Source organism: Salvia splendens, chromosome 1 (genome assembly GCF_004379255.2).
Source record: "Salvia splendens isolate huo1 chromosome 1, SspV2, whole genome shotgun sequence".
Classification (NCBI taxonomy): Eukaryota; Viridiplantae; Streptophyta; class Magnoliopsida; order Lamiales; family Lamiaceae; genus Salvia; species Salvia splendens.
In genome coordinates, this window is record NC_056032.1 from 30,760,343 (window position 1) to 30,780,054 (window position 19,712).

Consider the following 19,712-nt stretch of genomic DNA (forward strand, 5'->3'; position numbering starts at 1 on the left):
ACTTATTGAAAAAAAAATATAGTACCACCTCCACCGATAGAAATAGGTCATTTAGGGTTGGCACGAGTTTCAATGTGTAATTGGTAAAGTAAGAGAAAATGAGAAAAAGTAATAGAAATTGTGTAGTGGATGATGAGGCCTACAAATGATAATGTAAAAGAGAAAGAAAAAAATGTTGTCATAAATAGATACGGACTATTTCTATGGGACACGCGAAAAAAAAATATGACCTATTTTTATGAGACATATGGAATATATATTTCATTGATAAGAAAGTAATTTCGTTGATATATAATTAGGTAGATTTTGCATATTTACTCATGTATTAAGTTATAATTTAATTATCTGTATATATTTTCATCGGCAAGAAAGTAATTTCGTTGATGCATAAATTTTAAATTAAGTAGATTTTGCATCTTCTCTCATTGATTAAGTTACTTATCTAGTAATTTACTTTCACATAAGTAGTTTATATATACAATATTTATTTATAAAAATTAAAGAAACATTTTTTAGAGGAGAACTAGAGGAAGAATGAAAATCTAAGAGCATCCACAACCGTGCTCTTGCCAGCGGCACGGTTGTGGGCCCGGGCGGTACTATTCATGCCTGCTCTCTGGCAAGAGCACAACACCCACAACTGTGCTCTTCCGCAAGGACGAGCACAATTAATATAAAATTCAATTACACAAAAACATTTTCATAATACTAAAATTCATTAAAAAAACCACAATAAAAATAACAAATTACAAATAAAATAAAAAGACATAATTAAAATCCTAAAAATTAAAAATTACATAATTAAAATACTAAAAATTAAAAATTACATAATTAAACTCCTAAAAATTAAAAATTACATAATTATTGGCTAATATAACCCGAGGAAGACGCATCCGGCGGCACCAACCCCAATTGTTTTTGGAGACCCAATATCATGGACTCGTGCGTTTGAAGTTGCGTGGGGGTCATAGTTGACCTATCGGCCAAATTGAGTTGGGCCAAAAGGGCCCACAACGAGTTGTTCGGGGGTGGAGGTGGAACATAGGGTGCGGGTTCGGGAGCAGGGGCAGATGGAGTCGCGGCGCGACGTCGTTCGGCTGCCTCCTTCTTCCTACCTTGCGGTCGGCGTCGGGAACCGCTTGGTTGGGCATCGGGGCTACCCAAGTTAGCTTCGGCGAGTTGGCTAGCCACTTCTTCGCCGGCGTCGGATAGGGATGCCGACCGTGAGCGTTTGGAGGAGCCGCTAGAGGAGGATGTTATGCCTCCCTTATACTTCGGGTGCGTCCGCGTCTCCTGCCAAACGTTAAGATATTTGAACGACTTACCGTTCATGGATTGGTAGGTGCTCAGCGAGGCGGTGATGATGTCGACCTCGCTTCGGCCGCTCCCGGCATTCCGGGACTCCTGGATGAAATAGCCGTTGAACTTGCCAATTTCTTCGTTGGCTCGGCCGATGCAGTTGCGCACCATACTCTCGTTGCGCTCGATCGTTCCCGGCGGCCGGTGTGCATTGTACCGGCTAGAGACGCGCCACCAAAAGTGATCGCCGGATTGGTTCGTTCCAACCACCGCATCTTCGGAGATTTCCAAGTACGCCTTGAACAATCTTTCCATCTCCGCCGGTGAATACGGTGTGCGGACACCGGCGCGAGATGGAGGATTCGGCATTTGGGAAGGGGCACGAGGCCTAGGCTCCGGTGTCCACCCGTAGCGCCCATCGGAGGCACCTTGATCGTCGATTGGGTATGGCCGGTAGCCACTCGGAACGCCCGAATCTTGGGTGAGAGGAGGGGCCGAATATTCCGTTTCCGGACTATGAAACGGTTGCGAACCGAACCATTCGGGGTTCCAACCGTGAGAGCCGCTTGGGTTGTCGTCGTTACCGGACATAGTGGTGTTGTAGGGTGTGAGAGGAAGATGAAAATGGATATGAGAGATTGATGATGAGAATTGTGTAGTGAAAGTGTGAATTTTTTGGAGTGAAATTGGGGGTATTTATAGATGAAAGTGTGTATTTTTGGGGTAAAAAAAATAAAAAAAAAATTAAAAAGTGGGGAAAAACGGTTATGAACGGATATAATTTTTTGGGGAAGTGAAAATTTTTTTTTTTATTTTTTATCGATTTTTTTAATAAAAATCCGATTTTTTAAAAAAAAAATAAAAAAATGTTTGAAACCAACGGCTATGCCGTTGGCGAATGGGAGACCGCCACGTGTGCGTCCGCTGGCACGGACGTGCTCGATACATCGAGCAGCGCCGTGCCAGCGGCGCGGTTGCAGCGGTGGCGGTCCTTCGCCTTGCCGCTGGCACGGACGGCGGTGGCGCCAACCGCCACCGCTGCGGATGCTCTAATAATCAATTACAGTGTTATAGTTGTGTGTGTTGGGGTTGGGGGGCGTGGGTCCCATTTACAGCTTAAGAACACACCCCGTGATTCCCGACGCAAAGGCAGGCAAAATTGCATCAAGATTTGAGAAAATGCAATTTAATAAATCAGGGTTGCATGCATGCATTTATCCTCTCAAACAGAATATATGTCCTCATATCTACTGCTAATTATTAATTTAACTTCTTCTCTGTGTGATAGGGAATTGGGATTGGTTAATCTACCGATTCGTACCTTTATTCTCACTTTTATATATAAAGATCATGATGAATATAATATAATAACGCAACAAACTTACAGGGTTTGTGATGAAAATAAAAAAAAATCATGTCAAAATCTTTTATAGAATTAAATAAGAATTTAGCTCTTTTGTTCATAATTAATTTCTCTATTTCTAAAACACACGAAGAAATACAGTTAATCCAAAGCTTTATTATCTCTCACTTATATATTTTATATTTTATAGGTAAGTAAAATCGGTGGAAAAAGGAACAGCATTGAATTGGACCACTACTTCTTGCTGGAAAATTACACATTGAATAAATCAACATTAAACGAGAACTAGAAGTTTTCAAAGGTCACAAATGTCAAAGAGCAGGCAAAATTGAGGAGCATTTCAATAAGCAATGGTGTTTGAAATTAGAATCTTTTGATATTGATGGAATACATAAAAATAGAGGAATTCCCAACTAATTAGACAAAAGAAATTGGTGTTTCAAGACTTGTTTCCCCAAGTAACAAAGAGACAGCATTAACAAAAGTTAAATTTGAACTTACTCAGACCAATTGCCTTCTTTAATTCTAGGTCTCCGCGATTAAATTTTCTCATATTTTCCAATTATTTTATTTTTATAGTCACAAATTTCTACACTTTGGAGTCTGCGAAAACTGCATCTCGGCGTATGTATATGATGACACGATCAATAATAAAAAATATAGCATATATTAATCAAAGTCCGTGGGAAAATTATACTTTTTTTACAAGGTCGAGAATGGCCATGAACTGGCTTCACATGAATGCATAATTTTTAGACCTTCTTCACATCTCCATCATGAATTGATGCATCCATAAACACATGCACTTATACATGCACATATATTATACCAGGCCTACTAGGGTAATGATAAAATGCAAATTCTATATATTGTACAAACTTCAAACTCCTCAACACAGTGTAAACATAGTGTAAAATTATAAGATTTTGATGTCAACCATTAACACTCTGTTGACATTTTTCTATTAATGTTATTTTGTCATTTGTTGGCATTATGGTCCAAATCATAGTTTGGAGTTTGTACCATATTTAAAGTTGTATTTGATTGTATCCCCATTATACTATATGTTTACTAATTAACAAGATTCCCTTTGATTTTCAATACATAAATTATTAGTTTTTGAGAGACAAAGAGGAGAGAGAGAGAGAAAGAACAAAGGGAACTCTTTCATCTTCCTCTTACAAACATTCTAGGGTTTCTTCGGTCTTCAACCTTCATGATTTTCTCTATGCAATAGTTGTAGATCAAGATTCTACACCCTATTTTTGTTGGATCAATCTCCTTTCTTCTTCAACATGGATATCCTAGGTGGCAGGATGAATTGTCATGATCTTGAGGTTGTAAGCAAGCCCTAGCTCAGCTTTGTATAGATGGATCATAGGAGATAATAGTAGTTATGTGTATCCAATTTTCTTGTGTAATTTTGTGAATTCAAGAGCAAAATAAAAAAGTCCAAAAAATGGAAATTAGTGAAAAGGAATCTCTAGAAACAAGCCCTTGTGAGATACTAGATGAGAGCGAAGAGCAAAACGAGAGCTATGAGGCGAAAGATGGAGGGAGCTCGAGCAACAGCACGGTCGAAGAGAGTGGCAAGAAGCCACCAGTGAGGCCTTATGTCCGATCAAAGATGCCGAGGCTGCGGTGGACGCCCGAGCTCCATCTCCGCTTTGTTCACGCAGTGGAAAGACTCGGAGGCCAAGATAGTAAGTCTAGATAATATATTTCATTTTTTTTATTTAGATTGATTTTGAAGAATTAATATTAGAAGTGATTTGAGTGGTTGGAAATGTTTGATTTTGATCTCATCATATTGGTTTCTGGTGCAGGAGCTACCCCAAAATTAGTGCTTCAATTGATGGGAATTAAAGGGCTGAATATTGCTCATGTCAAGAGCCATTTGCAGGTGAGTGTTAGTTCATATAATTAGTACTGATTAAATCGGATGTAATTAAAAAAAATTAAAATCCTTGTGATTTTACAGATGTATAGAAGCAAAAAGACGGATGAATCCAACCAAGGTACACTTCTTGTTTTTGGTTTCGATCTTTTTTTTTAGTTAAAATTCACACTCATGTGCACTTGATGTCTCTCACAGGGCTAAAATTCATGGAAGGCGTAGATCGGAACATATTCAATCTAAGCCAACTCCCTCTTCTTCCAAGCTTTAATCAAAGGATGAATTCCAACCTCAGGTACTAAAGCATCTGCAGAAGTCTGACTAGTGGTAGAGTGGTTAATGTTAGATCCCAATCTCGAGTTCAAGTCACTATGGCAAGGACTTTAAAATTTATGTCTTTCCACTAAAAATGCTCCCTATTCATTGTGTGTCTGTGTGATTTTTTTCTTTTAGGTTTAATTACTTTCTCAAAATTGTTAGCCACTAATTCAAGATTTGTGCCAAAAACCTAAATCTTCTTAAGGTATGGAGATCCCACATGGATGCACAATTCAAGAAACATAACAAGACAAGGATTCTACACAGAAAGATTCTTGAGCAACCATTACACTAGGCCAACGAATCTCAATCCTCTCAGCCCTAGATTCCCTTCTCTCAACCGAGGGCGAAACGAGGAGCACGAACAAGGGCTACTGCACAAGCAAGAACCCTGGCTAGGTCAATCCAGACAAAACCCTATCCAGATCAACTCATTCAAGCTGAAAAAATTTCAACAAAAAAGCCACGAGAGAGCGAAATTAGGGCTTGGTAAGAGAAAAGCATCGGATGCTGAGCTCGATCTAAATTTGTCGTTAGGGCTCGAATCAGGAAACGTTGATGATGATGATGATGATGACGATGAAGAAGAAGATGGTGATGACGAAGAATTAGGGCTCTCGCTCAACACGATTCCAGAAGCTTCCAAGGATGGGAGGAAGAAGATGAAGGGTGATTTTGCAAATGTTGGTGATGAGAAAGCAAGAGGGGCGAGTACTCTAGATCTGACTCTATGAATGTAGGTGAAAAATTCTAAGTGAGATCTTGAGGTACTTGTTGCTTATGGAAATTTAAATTAATATATGCATTGATGATTTTATGATTTGTCTTGTAGCACCAACATTTATATGGTAATAACAATATATAATAGTACAAAATGTGTTGTTTCTCACTTTTGATTTTTATGTTTTTTGGTTTGGCAAATTTATGCTTCTTGGGATGGTAAAAGGGCTTTTTTGTACTACCAAAATTTTCTCAACTGAAAATAAAAAATTGGGAAAAGTTAAGTTACTGATATCAGTCTAGTGGAATATATGTAGTTTTGATTATTCAAATCATATTTTGGTTTTCTAAATATGTGCTAGAGTCAGTTCTGGGGATTATGGCCTCGTCAATATATATGTTGTAATTTATTGTTTTCATGAATAATATTGTATATAAATCTAAATTAATAACTTTATCCTTGTTATCTCTTGGAAAATGGTCCCGTGTTGATATATTTTAAACGAAGATATACAGGTGAATGGAGTAGCATTTATATTCAACATCCCTGTATTAATAATTTATTCAGGGATTTAATTTAAAAGATGATATCTAATCTAACTAAAGGTGGATATTTATCATGCTCACTGAAAACCACATTTTTAGAACCGACAACATTGCATTAATTAATTGGACCTTAATGAAATTATGAATGTGTACTGAAATTAACCATATTCAAGAAATGAAAATTTTGGTTCTTAGCTGTATATGTTATGTAAAGAGATGCATTTTACTGTAAATACAAAAATGGCCCATGCAGGTTTCGAACCTGCGACCTTCGCGTTATTAGCACGACGCTCTAACCAACTGAGCTAATAGGCCATCACATTATGATGTAATATTCATATGTATATATTGATATTAGGATCTTACATAGGTAACTAAAATGGTGGCGTTCATTACTATTCAATAATATGATTACGCATTGGATAAGATGTAGCCCACGCATCTAATCCCACTTTTAAACTAGACTTGCCAATTATTCTGCCACTCAAATTGTAGCATTAATACCATTCCTTCACCAGACTTCCATGTATATATGTTTTGATTATACATCTATGTTTCAGAATCAATTTATTAATTATTTTGTTAATTTCCCATTCTTATGTTAATTTAGTTAAAGTGACAAAAACGGAAATTAGAGGAATAAATCATTTATGGTTGATTAAAAGTTAGGTTTGTTTCTTCTACTTGAATTTTGTTCTAGCCCCCTAATTCCGTGGTTATATTCATAGACAAGTCGTCAATAATGCAGTATAAAAAGTGGATGCAACAGTGTGATCACCTATTTTTGTATATAGTAAAGGTATATAATTATAATTAGTTCTGTCCTAACCCTCTTTTCCAGGCTAAGCATAGTTGAGTTGGCCTAATTTGCTTATATTTAATATTTAGAGCTGGGACCTCTTCAGTACACTATTACTTTAATTAACCACTTTTTATGCCCTTGTACACCCTAATTAATCCAACTATAATGTGTTTTAATTGGAAATATACATATATATATCATCTTATACACTGACTGAAAGCTGTCACTATTAAAAAAAAAAAAACTCAGTCATTTTGTTCCGTCACTAACCATTAAATTTTCGATACGAAACAATCTGAATTACATTAGATACAATTCTAGATCTAAATTTGAAAAGTCATCATCTTTAGGGAAACTATAAAATCTATATGCTTTTATTTTCAACTCTATTTCAAATTAGGGTACAAAATAATACACGCGGCTTATAAGAAGGAGAATGTAGTATTAATTGCATACAGTATGCAAAGAGATGTCACTATAAATTGTAGGAATCAAATTCTTAAAGTAAAGCCTGCATATTCTACACAAATAGTATCTCCATCAAGCACCTTTCATCAAAATCATCACTTTGATTCCAAACACCACGAGATTTCTTTTTCATGCACCATTTTTTTTACAATGCAGAAAACTACATCCACTCACTTTTCTTTATAAATTCTAGCATTTTTGGTTTGAAAAAAAAAAACAAATTAATCACATTATTATTCACCATGGATAACTCCCAAAGTGATGACAGCCCAACCAACAAGCTCGAATTCGGCTCGTTTACTCCGAGCCCTTCCATGATGACTAAGGAAATGAGGAAGAAAAGAGCCGCGGTTCTGATATGCATTTTTAAAGGGAGAGAAGGCGAGCTCCGTGTGATTCTTACTAGACGATCGATGAAGCTGTCGTCTCATCCAGGTTAATTTCCACTCTTACTCTCTCCCAACTTCTCTATACTAGAAATTGAAAAACTAGTTTTTTATGTTATAAATAAATAAATTATTGTGTTGTAGGAGATGTAGCATTGCCTGGAGGAAAGATGGACGAGTGTGACGTTGATGACTCTGCAACTGCTCTCAGAGAAGCCATGGAGGAAATTGGATTGGATCCGAATCTTGTCCGGGTTGTGGCCAATTTAGAGCCATTCATTTCATCGGTAGAGTTTTACATTTCAATCTCATATTTTATCAAAATATGAGAATGGTAGACGATAAGAAATAGAGGATCTTGCGTTTGCAGAATTTATTGAGGGTGGTGCCGGTCGTAGGGGTGTTGTCAAGAGTGGAAGATTTCAAGCCGGTGCTTAATTCAGATGAAGTTGATGCTATATTTGACGCACCTTTAGCAATGTTTATTGAGGTTTGCCAATTTTATTTTCATTTATTGGGGTCTATCACTAATATTTTGCATTGTATTTAAATCTTAGGTGAAATCTACAGTGATCAGATTATAACTAGTATCAAATTCATGGTTCCTAATAAAAATAGTGATTTTTGTTACTAAAAAAGTGTACATGTGAAAAAAGAAGCCTGTGAAACAATAGCGTTACATTTGAGGTCACACTTTTTCAATACTATTGTGCAATATGATGTAAGAACTGAATTAAATATAACAGTAAACACAAAAATATACTCTCACAACAGAAAATCAAAATTTACAGATTTCTGAGATTATTGTAGGAAGAAGGGCGCCACAAGTGCTTGGAGAAGGAATGGGAAGGCTGGAAATATGCTTGCCACATGTTCGAGTTCGAATCCGAGCAGGGCAATTTCGTGGTCGGAGGATTGACCGCAAGCATTCTAATTCATGCAGCTTCGATTATCTATCAAAGGTCTCCATCCTTCGATCAAAACCTTCAAGATTTTAGTGAACTGCAGTGGACTTTAACCACTCCTAAATGAAACAACCATTCACAATATTTAACAATATCAAATGTATGTTTGGATTTATGTTCTCTCAAATTGTTACTAGCTTGAAAAGTATGTAGTATTACTTATCAATAACATTTTCACACATATCCAAGAAAAAGCAGCAAAAGCAAACATTCCCTTATATCATCAAATTTATGCATCACATGGATAAGAACAAGATGTCAAATAATAGTATTAAGAAATGTGATGACTCTCTATCCACCAGTTGAGGTATATTCTTTAGGCACAATAGCATCAATTGTTTTGCACCCAGAAAGGGACAGACAATATTCCCTTAAATCATGCATGAGTTCTCCATAAATAACAGCTCCAAACAATGGCCTAATTAATCATAGCTTTCCCAATCCCTCAGTTACCTTGGTAGGAGATGGCCAATGGGAAGGGGAAGAAGACAGCACGGGGATAGAGTCAGTAATGGAAACCGGAACTGGTGTACTAGTAGAAGACATCACTGAGGCACAGGAAGATTCAGGGACAGGGACAGGGACAGGGGCAGGTGCATGGAGAGGGCCCAATGGAATCATGCCGTTTGAAGATGGTTCACTGGAATCGGTGCTTGCACTTTCGGTTCCAGGCTCAAAAGTCTCACATTGAGTTGTGTCAGATGCAGTAGTACTATTATTGTTTATATCGTGATTAGCGTTTCTTGACTTGAGTGTATCCACTGTTTCGACAAGGCTCTGTACCCGACGTACCTGGAGATAATAAAAGTTAATTACAGTCCAGCAAGAGAGAATAGAAAGCACAAAAAAAGGAGAAAATAAATAAGCATGACAGTCACAAATTGTCAATCTCACAATCAGATTCTGACTCATATGTAAATGTTTGCGATACATAGGTGTCGACATATCCATTAATATTTCGGACCATCCAACAAAAGAACTTCTGAAGCACAAGGAGGGTATGAACTTTGCATAGAAACTGTATTTTTTGGTTTAACGCAACAGTTCAAAACCGCCAAATCCCTTCACTTTTACAAAGATGTGTGTCCATTAACGGAAATCTACAATGAGCATACCGTGCTAGATAACCATGGAGCACACATACGTACAAGGTTAAAGAATGAACTGGTTTACTTCGTTAGTAATATAATACGAACCTCCATCTTTCTCTTGACTCTTCCCTCCCCTTCAGCTTCAATGCCATCCAATTTGAGCAACTGCCTCATGAGCATCTCAGTCAAATAAAGAAAATCCTTGTCATCAACCTTCGTTTCACCATTAACAACAGCTTGTAAAGCAGCTACCTATTGAAGACCAAAAGGGGCACATCATTCACCACTCAATCGACCATGGGCTAAAAAGAAGTTACAACGTCTCTATTATGAAGGTGCCAACCTGATCAGCGAGCTTGTCAACCTCTTCCCTGACTTCAGCAACAGCTGCATCTCCTCGAGAGACCACAACTGCTTCCACTTTTTCGGGGCTTCTCTGCACGGGAATCGTGTCCTCCACAGCCAAAACTTTGGAACCATCCTTTACACCAGCTTCGTGGAGATGATCATCATCTTCCTTCTCTTTACCTCTGAACAAGAGTTTTAAGGTCTCTGGTTCCAGTCCAAATTCTTGAGCAACTACTGATTTGAGATCGCCTGCATCCAAATAAATGAATTCGCAACATATACTCAGTAAGTGTATAAAGAAAATATTCCATCTGAAGCATTCCACAAACTATGTCAATCGGCTCATACTTTTTTTTTTGGTAAATAAATTTAAATTTAAAGGCCACGCCACAGAGGACTCGAAACTTAGACCTTTTGCATCAGACATATTAACCTAACCTCTCACTTATTTTTTGGGTAAATAAATTTAAATTTAAAGGCCACGCCACGGAGGACTCGAAACTTAGACCTTTTGCATCAGACATTAACCTCTCTACCGCTTAGCCAACTCACACACACAAAACTGCGTTGGGTAAACTTTTTATAGTGACTGATTCCACTGCATGCGGCCCTATACTCCAGAAACCCAAGGATTTTTTTTGGAGGAAATTCAGTTCTACTAATGTTGATAAGAGGGCTCGAACTCGGCACCTCAGTCAACAATGTCTAAGCTCCTAGCCGCTAGGTCAAAGACGAGTCGCGCTATAACCAGCAAGCCCGAAGAAAGAATGAGTCTCGAAGGATCTGTAAACTATAACTTGCCAAACAAAAAGAATATAAATTCAACATATACAAAACCCATGGAAACTGACCATGATGAACTCAGATTGCAAAATGAGCTTAGTTTGTAGCAAAGAATGTCACTCCATACACATGTAATAGCAACATTATATGATCAAAAGAAGATAATAGCCGAGATGAACTCCAAATTAGGGCTCCGTCACAAACACTGATCAATTTCTCCATTTTTCCTATTACTGCCAACGGTGAGAATGCACAAATAGACCAAATTTTATAAGAACTACACTATCAAACACACAAAACTGAGCCAATCACAGCTCAAAAACACATGAAAAAAAATAAAAAATCAGCAACAACAGATGCAGAACAACACAAAAATACGAAAACAGACAAAAGCATCAAATTTTCACCTGGCGTGACGACTGCTTCACGCAGAGGATTGTAAAAATAAAGAAAGAGAAAGGGAAATAGAATACCAAAAGTGGAATTAGAGGGCACGGCAACTTGAAGTTGGTTGGGACCGTGAAAGACTGTGATGTTGTAAATGCCTGAGCCAGTCTCGGACTTCAATTTCAGCCCGATTGCAGCATTTGTAGAGTTCGAATTTAAGCCCTCCATCATCGGAAATAGAGCAAATTGCGCAGCAAAGTGTGAACAGAAGTTTATTCTGATTTTTTCGAAGCGAGGGTTTAATACCTTAGAATTACGGTAATGGCGGTTTAGTCACGCTATTTTGATGATATCTTTGGTTTACAAAGGCCCAACATCGAAATATTTTTACTGTTTCACATAGACAATATAGACAAAGATTTACAATTTCCAAACAAAAAAAAAACACGAATAAACCTTTTTATATGATTAATATAGACTTCAAACTTTTTTGTATGAGAGTTATATATTTATCCAATTTATTATGAACTCACGATACTAGACAAAGGCTAATTTAATTATATTGTTAAGGATAATATTTATGTTAGAGCATGCCCATCGGTGCTCTTGCGCAAGGACGGCGTCCGTGCTGTCGGGAATAGAAGACCCATGCTTGCTGTTGTGCTCTTGCCAACGGCACGGTCCTGCTCGATGCATAGAGCATGTCCGTGCCAACGGCAAGAGCACGAGCAGCCGACGTGGCATGCTCTGATTGGCCGTTGTTTTATCATTTTTTATTATTTTTTTAAAAAAATTTAAATAAATCTGAAAATTTCAGATTTAATAAAAATAAAATTCCACTTCCTAATAAAATATATTCATTTTTTTCACACTTTTAATTTATTTTTTCATTATTTTTATCCCAAAATTCATACTTTCATCCATAAATACTCTCATTTCAAACACAAAAAATGACACTATACCAAACAACTCTCTCAATCTCAATTTTTAGGATTTTAACTATGTAATTTTAAATTTTTAGGATTTTAATTATGTAACTTTTAATTTTTTAATAATTTGTAAAAGTATTTCGCGTATTATTAATGCATTTAATATTGTGGAAATGTTTTTAGTAATTGAAGTATTAAAATTAAATAATAAAATGATGGGACCTTGAGCATGCTTTTGCGGAAGAGCATGAATGTGAGTGTTGTGCTCTTATAAAAAAAGCAGGGAGTAAAAAATTAATAAAATGGGTCTGAGTCCACATCCATACTCTTTGGCAAGAAAGAATATGGATGGGGATGATCTTACACCCTCCCACATCCAAACACTTATCAAAGAATTGTACAACTAAGATAAGTTGAACATGCTGCTTACGAACTTATTGCCCTTACGGAAGTATGTAGACATCAGACTAACTTCTAAAACAAATAAACACTCATAATTCATCCTTGTACTATCCCCTAAACAGATTTTGCTCTAGAATTTTCATTTGATGTGTTAGCTTCTAAATTTTTGTTGAATAGACATCTAATAATAGTATCAAGTTTGTAATGTTAGATCTTAATCACATTCAAAAAATCATTTAATTAATCAAGTAATAATGTCATTAAAAATTTATTTATTTTATATTAGATCTCTATTACATTAAAAGATATTAAATTAAACAATAATACACCATTTAATCTATCTATTTTTGTGTTATTAAATCTTAAGCACTTTAAAATCTGAAATAAATTCGTATAACATGGATACAGTCATATAGAGCATGCTTTGAAGTTCAAGTTGAAATTGTTAGAATAAAGAAAAGATTTGAAGAGAATAAATCAAGGATCAATTCCCTAAATTAAGAGATTGATCAAATCATGTATTAACTAGGAATGATTTAGTTACCATATGAAACATATTGTACTCCTATTTAACGGAACGATTGTAATGAGAACATTATCAAACATTACACAAAAAAAACCTTCTCCTCTTTGTCGTTTGTCATGGTATCAGAGCGGGTCGCTGACCGTGGGTTATATTTAACTGACCCAGCAGTATATCTGGGCTGAAACCGGAAAAAATGACTGACTCAGCAGTATAACTGGGCTGAAAATTTGAGCCAGTGGTCCAACCGATCGAAAAAAAATTGGACCGATTGTCCAATCGATCATAAAAAAGTCCAACCCCTCCAAGAGGGTGTTGGCAATTGAAACATAAAAATGAATATAATAATATCTCATATCGGTGTACACAAAGAGCTTAATCAACTATATAAGTCTCATGGGCCTCTCCTCTTATCACCAATTGGTTTTAGGATGGAACCCATGGATTTCTATCATGGTAGTAGAGCCAGGTTCCGCTTATTCATAGAATCACAAGTTCTGAAGACCTTCTGGCCTGAAGCCCTCGCCACTTCTACTTACCTTCTAAATCGGCTACCTACCCATATCCTAAAATTCCAAACGCCAATCAATACCCTAGCCCTACACACAACTATTCCTCAACATCTTTCCCTAAAACCTCGAATCTTTGGCTGCTCCGTCTTTGTCCATATACCGAAACATGAACGAACTAAATTATCCCTGTGCGCTATTAAATGTGTATTTGTGGGTTACGGGGTGAGCCAAAAGGGGTATAGATGCTTTGATCCTAAGTCTAATCGTATGTACACGACCATGAATTGTGATTTTCTTGAATCCGAGTACTTTTATACCCATCTTAGCAGTCAGGGGGAGAGTGATACTAGGAAAACTATTAGTGACCCACTAAGCTAGGTATCAATGCCAAGTGTACCAGAAGTGGACCTACCAGAGGAAGCAGTACGCAACTCCGCTGGACAAGTCTCTGACGTGGTACAGACTGAAGCGGCAGGTGACACAAGTCCTAATATTGACTCTCCGCTTCTAATATCGAATGTAGGTACTCTTGCCCCTGTCAATGAGATTACTGGAACTAATGTAGTGGATGAGGCTCAGGGGGAGAATAGTGATCAACCGGAAGAAGTTGAAACCGATGAAGTCGAGGGAGTTGACCCTGACACTGGGAGATACATACTACATCCACGGGCAAACAAGGGAGTACCACCAAAGAGGTACAGTCCAGCGAAAATCAACCGGAATGCAAGGTACTCTATTGCGAACTTGGCAAAAGGGCACTTGACTGAGATGGCTCAAGCATTTGAGAAAGCACTGTACGACGAGGAGGAGATCCCACAGTCAGCCGATGAGGCGATGAGGAACAAGCATTGGAGAGAAGCCATGAAAAAGGAGATAGATGCTTTAATGCGTAACCACACCTGGGACAAGTGTATACTTCCCGAAGGAAAGAAGTCAGTTGGATGTAGATGGGTGTTCACCATTAAGCGAAGACCGGATGGAAGTATCGAGCGGTATAAAGCTCGGCTGGTGGCTAAAGGGTACACTCAGACTTATGGAATAGACTACTCAGAAACTTTCTCTCCTGTAGCTAAGATGGACACGGTTCGAGTACTACTTTCTATTGCCGCCAATCGAGATTGGCCACTGTACCAGTACGACGTCACAAACGCCTTTCTTCATGGGGAGTTGAAAAATGAAATATACATGGAGGCGCCACCAGGCTTCTCTGACGAGTTCAAGGCAGGTGAAGGATGCCGATTAAGGAAGACTCTGTATGGGCTGAAGCAGTCACCGAGAGTCTGGTTTGGTAGATTTGCAGACGCAATGAAGAGCTATAGATACAGACAAAGCAATTCAGACCATACACTGTTCCTGAAGAGGCACGAGGGAAAGACTACCTGTTTAATTGTGTACGTTGATGACATGATTATTACAGGCGATGTTGCAAAGGAAATTGAGAGTTTGAAGGAAAAGTTCTTCAAAGAATTTGAGATGAAGGATTTAGTTGATCTCAAGTACTTCTTGGGAATTGAAGTCCTTCGCTCACCACGGGGGATATTCTTGAGACAGAAGAAGTACATCTTGGACATCTTAGCGGAGACAGGCCTACTAGAGTGTAAGCCAGCCGAGACCCCGATCGTACAAAACCACGGCTTGAAGATACGAGATGGAGCTGAGGCAGCAGATCGAGGGCAATATCAACGACTAGTTGGGAGACTCTTCTATCTATCTCACACTAGACCTGACATTGCTTATGCTGTAGGGGTGATGAGTCAATTTATGCATCAACCCCAGGCAGAACACTTAGAAGCTGCACTGAGGATAGTTCGATATTTGAAGGGAACCGTTGGACACGAAATAGTGTTTAAGAAAAATGGAGACTTAGACATCCATGGGTATACTGATGCAGATTGGACAGGTAATCTAGTGGATAGAAGGTCGACTTCAGGCTACTTTACATTCGTTGGAGGAAACTTAGTAACGTGGAAGAGTAAGAAGCAGAAGGTGGTAGCCTTGTCTAGTGCGGAGGTAGAATTCGGGGGAATTAAGAGTGGTCTGACCGAGATCATGTGGTTGAGGAAATTGATGACAGAGATTGATTCTAGTCCAAGTAAGAGTCAGTTATACTGCGACAACAAAGCCGCCATAAACATTTCAGAGAATCCAGTCCAACATGACCGAACAAAGCATGTTGAGGTGGATAGGCACTTCATCAAGGAAAAGATTGAAGAAGAAGTGGTCGAATTCCCTTTTGTACGTTCTGAAGATCAACTGGCGGATATATTGGCCAAAACAGTTAGCTCAAGGAGCCTTGAAGAAGTTCTTCACAAATTGAGTATCGGGGATCCCACTACTCAATTTGAGGGGGAGTGTTAGAATAAAGAAAAGATTTGAAGAGAATAAATCAAGGATCAATTCCCTAAATTAAGGGATTGATCAAATCATGTATTAATTAGGGATGATTTAGTTACCATATGAAACATATTGTACTCCTATTTAATGGAACGATTGTAATGAGAACATTACCAAACATTACACCAAAAAAACCTTCTCCTCTTTGTCGTTTGTCAGAAATTTGAAATAAATTGTAATCATGTTAGTTTCTCTGTAGTTCATCTGGTTGTGATTTGTGAACATTTTGGATTGCTGCTGTTTTAAAGCTGGTTGATTATGTGTTGGTTAAACACGTGAGCTCCTCTTCCCACAATTTAAGTAATTTGGTTTTTATTTCTTTGGAAGAGGGTTCATAAATTTTGTTATGGTCTATCCAAAACATAAAATAAAGAATACATTTGTAGCATAGAATAAATTTAGTATGGTTTGGAGAAGACAAATAATGTGGTGCATAGTGATGCGTGACAATATGAATATTGAGTGGTATGTCACTCGATATTCATACAAAATTAAATCTGGAGTACAATTTGTACAAAATTAATAATTATCAAATACACGCGGGTCCATAGCTATAGGTTCAACCGTCCTGTTAGGCTGATGGCTCAAGTTATCTAAGTTGGGCCACATTTTAAATTGTGCCATAAGCTATCGCACAAATGTGATTGCCAATGATATTGTTCCAATCTTCATATTGAAATATTAGTCATTGAATTAACACGTAATCCATTAAACTGAGTAAAGTAAAAAATTAAGTATATCAATTTAACTTAAGACTTAAAATTAGCAAATGGGCAGGTAGTTTTATTTGTAGCTCCTATTTTTAAAAATAATGTTACTACTAATTATGAATTTACCACTTAATCTTATAATCCATAACCTTCAAGTTAAAGGATAGTGATAAAATGCAAACTCATACATTGTACAAACTTCAAACTATGATTTTGACTGTTAAAAAATATTAACAGACGGCAAAATAGTAGCAACAGATAATGTCAACACAATATCAATATAGCATCAACCGTTGACATTATGTTGACATTTTATGTCGCTACTATTTTGTCATCTGTTGACATTTTTTAACAGTCCAGATCATAGTTTGTAGTTTTTATAATATTTAGAGTTTGCATTTGATTACATTCCTCGAGTTAAAAGTGATTACGTTTTTAAGTACGAGAAGTCTTTGTATGGTTTAAGGTTTAGTCCACTATTTCCTTACCTACAAAGATAAAGGTATTCTAGAGTATTTTATCACTTGTTTATAGTAGTTTGAGTTTATATTTTGTACTTTGAAATTCACAATAGTACGTTTGATCAGTTTGAAAGATCAAAGACTGCTTTGACACCATGATTATTAATTGATAGTTAAGTGTAATATGAAGGAAATAGACTTGTAAAAATGTTTCTTAGTTCCTCCGTTTATGAAAAACAGTCACAGCGAGATCATTTATTAAGATATTATACATAGCACACTTATACATACACTCATTCACTAAGATTCCAATTTATGTGGAGACAGAAAAAGGAATCCTAGTCCAACAAGACATAGTACATCTCTCTGCCACGCCCGTCGCAAGATATGTTTAGAGGCGACCCGCACAGCCCCTCGTTTCCAACGTACGAACTTTCTGGAAACTTCTGCAGGGGTATCTTCCCAACAAGATGATTGTATGACACATTCAAGAATGAAAGGAATGTGAGTCTTGCAAGCTCCCCCGGAATCTCCTCATCTAGGGCGTTGAACGAGAGGTCTAACGACTGCAGCCTGGACAGATTCCCAACCGCGGATGGGATATGGCCAGACAGAGAATTGCGCGATAAGTTGAGCACTTGAAGTCCTGTGGCATTCCAGAGCGAAGGCGGGATCCTTCCCACCAGCTTATTGTCTGCTGCAGAGAAAGTCATGACTCTTTTAAGGGTGTTCCCGATTTCTGGGATAATAGATGTGAAGCTATTGCTCGAGGAATCCACGTATGCAGCTGAGGGATGTGGCGTTGGAATCTCTCCACCGAGAAGGTTGGAATGCAGATCAAGGAAATCCAGTCCTCGCATTTTGTAAGGCTGTTGGAGATGAGTCAATCTGTTGTGAGACAGATTCAAGAAACGGAACAGGAATCCATCGTCGCCGACTCTCCACAGCCAGCTAGGGATCTCGCCTTCTAACTCGTTGTGCGAGAGATCAAGCATCATCAGAGAGGACTGGTTTTGCAGATTCGGGATCTTGTGGAGGTTGCAAGATGCATTAGAGTCTCTAACCGTGGAAACAGTTTAGACAGTTGCACTCTTTCTTCCGCATGTATAGACAGTTTGTTGTGGGAAAGGTCTAGGCTCACGAGATTCGTCAGCTTGCTGAAATATACTCATGTTCTACTAATATTTATTTAATTTACTTTCATTACATTTCTGGTAATCAAAATAAACCATTTGATAAGAAAATGAGGGAGAGTATATTTGTCAAAGGCCCAAAAGGTTTAAAAGGCTAGAGTTTGTTTAAAGCCTTTAGTCTTCAGAAAATAAAATAGGAAATTTTAAATAGTTAATAAAAAATTCTATTGATAATCTACTACAACAGATATACTAAGATTGAAAATTCAAGGAATGTTGATAAACATAGCAGAACTGGTGTAACATTATATACTACTCCCTCCGTTCCATAATAGTAGAGTTATTTTGGTACGTTCCATAGTAGTAGATTCATTTCTCTTTTTAGTAAAAGACAATAAATTTCTTCACACTTACTTTTCCCTCTCTAGTTTTTCCTCTCTCATACTTTATTATCCTTTTATTTAATACATTTCACACTTTTTTTCTTAATCTTCGTGCCAGAAAGAAATACCTCCACTACTATGGAATGAAGGGAGTACTAAATCTGTGTAGTAATAATTCAGAACTCTAAACAAAAGATAGACTATGATCAATACCAAACCAGTCTTAAACCTTAAACGCCGAACAACATCATTATAAGACAACCTGGAGTTCATTATAATGAACTAATAACAAACTTATAATGAACTTCAGATCTTTATATTATACTAGATGATGTCATTGTTTTTAAATCTTTGAATTCCCTATAATGAACTACAAATAAAATTGTAATGAACTTCGTGTTGTTTTATAATGATGTGTTTGGTGTTTAGCATTTAAAATTAGTTTGGTATATAAAACAACCATATATATATATATATATATATATATATATATGGGTGCGTTATATTGATAACCCCTAAATATCGTAATAACCCTATAACTAAATCTGGACCGCACATTTTTAAAATCACGCGGTTGAGATTCAAACTTAGATTTACTTCATAAAAAAAGGCGGAGGGGTAAAACAGTCATTTCGCTCATTTAATTTCGCAGCCGATAAAATGATACTTCGACCTAAAAAATGACGAAACTATCATTATAAGCCAAAAGTATCATTTTATCAACTTAGAGTATCATTCTATCCGGTAAAACTATCATTCTATCCGACAAAGGTATCATTTTATCAACTCAAAGTATCATTCTATCTGCTGTGAGTATCATTTTATCAGTCAAAAGTATCATTTTATCAACTCAGAGTATCATTCTATCCGACAAAACTATCATTGTATGCTG

The 19,712-nt window shown here is 37.2% G+C and overlaps 4 protein-coding genes across 5 annotated transcripts; 2 read left to right on the top strand and 2 right to left on the bottom strand.

Annotated features, from left to right (window-relative positions):
- The first annotated feature begins 3,774 nt into the window (after positions 1 to 3,774).
- LOC121801665 (protein PHR1-LIKE 1-like) lies at positions 3,775 to 5,766 on the top strand. Its single transcript, XM_042201193.1, has 5 exons — positions 3,775 to 4,365; positions 4,489 to 4,565; positions 4,644 to 4,680; positions 4,758 to 4,854; positions 5,083 to 5,766. The coding sequence occupies exons 1-5, from the start codon at positions 4,122 to 4,124 to the stop codon at positions 5,609 to 5,611; spliced, it is 984 nt and encodes a 327-aa protein (XP_042057127.1). The 5' UTR covers positions 3,775 to 4,121; the 3' UTR covers positions 5,612 to 5,766.
- Positions 5,767 to 7,655: 1,889 nt separating this feature from the next.
- On the top strand, positions 7,656 to 8,383 carry LOC121769196 (nudix hydrolase 15, mitochondrial-like). Its single transcript, XM_042165950.1, has 4 exons — positions 7,656 to 7,848; positions 7,944 to 8,086; positions 8,170 to 8,289; positions 8,357 to 8,383. Exons 1-4 carry the CDS (start codon positions 7,656 to 7,658, stop codon positions 8,381 to 8,383), a joined length of 483 nt encoding a protein of 160 aa, XP_042021884.1.
- Positions 8,384 to 8,462: 79 nt separating this feature from the next.
- LOC121746907 (BAG family molecular chaperone regulator 4-like) lies at positions 8,463 to 11,702 on the bottom strand. Of its 2 annotated transcripts, none has more exons than XM_042140874.1 (5): positions 11,460 to 11,702; positions 10,199 to 10,452; positions 9,961 to 10,107; positions 9,218 to 9,556; positions 8,463 to 8,770 (listed from the first exon to the last, which is right to left on the bottom strand). In XM_042140874.1, the coding sequence occupies exons 1-5, from the start codon at positions 11,602 to 11,604 to the stop codon at positions 8,756 to 8,758; spliced, it is 900 nt and encodes a 299-aa protein (XP_041996808.1). In that variant the 5' UTR covers positions 11,605 to 11,702; the 3' UTR covers positions 8,463 to 8,755. The 2 variants fall into 2 exon arrangements, with proteins under 2 accessions (XP_041996808.1, XP_041996799.1); XM_042140865.1 differs by having other exon boundaries at positions 8,463 to 8,823.
- A 5,940-nt stretch (positions 11,703 to 17,642) lies between these two features.
- Positions 17,643 to 18,302, bottom strand: LOC121769351 (receptor-like protein 9DC3). The gene has a single exon (XM_042166166.1). It carries the CDS (start codon positions 18,300 to 18,302, stop codon positions 17,643 to 17,645), a length of 660 nt encoding a protein of 219 aa, XP_042022100.1.
- Between the last annotated feature and the right edge of the window lie 1,410 nt (positions 18,303 to 19,712).

Excerpts from the sequence above, each read along its gene's own strand:
- LOC121746907 (XM_042140865.1), bottom strand. The coding sequence starts at position 11,604 with ATGATGGAGGGCTTAAATTCGAACTCTACAAATGCTGCAATCGGGCTG. Across the intron at positions 10,453-11,459 it reads GCCCTCTAATTCCACTTTTG|GCGATCTCAAATCAGTAGTT; the intron begins GTATTCTATTTC and ends ATTTGGATGCAG. Across the intron at positions 8,824-9,217 it reads ATTGGCCATCTCCTACCAAG|GAGTGGTTAAAGTCCACTGC; the intron begins GTAACTGAGGGA and ends TGTTTCATTTAG.
- LOC121769351 (XM_042166166.1), bottom strand. The coding sequence starts at position 18,302 with ATGATGCTTGATCTCTCGCACAACGAGTTAGAAGGCGAGATCCCTAGC.
- LOC121769196 (XM_042165950.1), top strand. The coding sequence starts at position 7,656 with ATGGATAACTCCCAAAGTGATGACAGCCCAACCAACAAGCTCGAATTC. Across the intron at positions 7,849-7,943 it reads GAAGCTGTCGTCTCATCCAG|GAGATGTAGCATTGCCTGGA; the intron begins GTTAATTTCCAC and ends ATTGTGTTGTAG. Across the intron at positions 8,087-8,169 it reads TAGAGCCATTCATTTCATCG|AATTTATTGAGGGTGGTGCC; the intron begins GTAGAGTTTTAC and ends TTGCGTTTGCAG.
- LOC121801665 (XM_042201193.1), top strand. The coding sequence starts at position 4,122 with ATGGAAATTAGTGAAAAGGAATCTCTAGAAACAAGCCCTTGTGAGATA. Across the intron at positions 4,681-4,757 it reads GACGGATGAATCCAACCAAG|GGCTAAAATTCATGGAAGGC; the intron begins GTACACTTCTTG and ends TGTCTCTCACAG. Across the intron at positions 4,855-5,082 it reads AGGATGAATTCCAACCTCAG|GTATGGAGATCCCACATGGA; the intron begins GTACTAAAGCAT and ends AATCTTCTTAAG.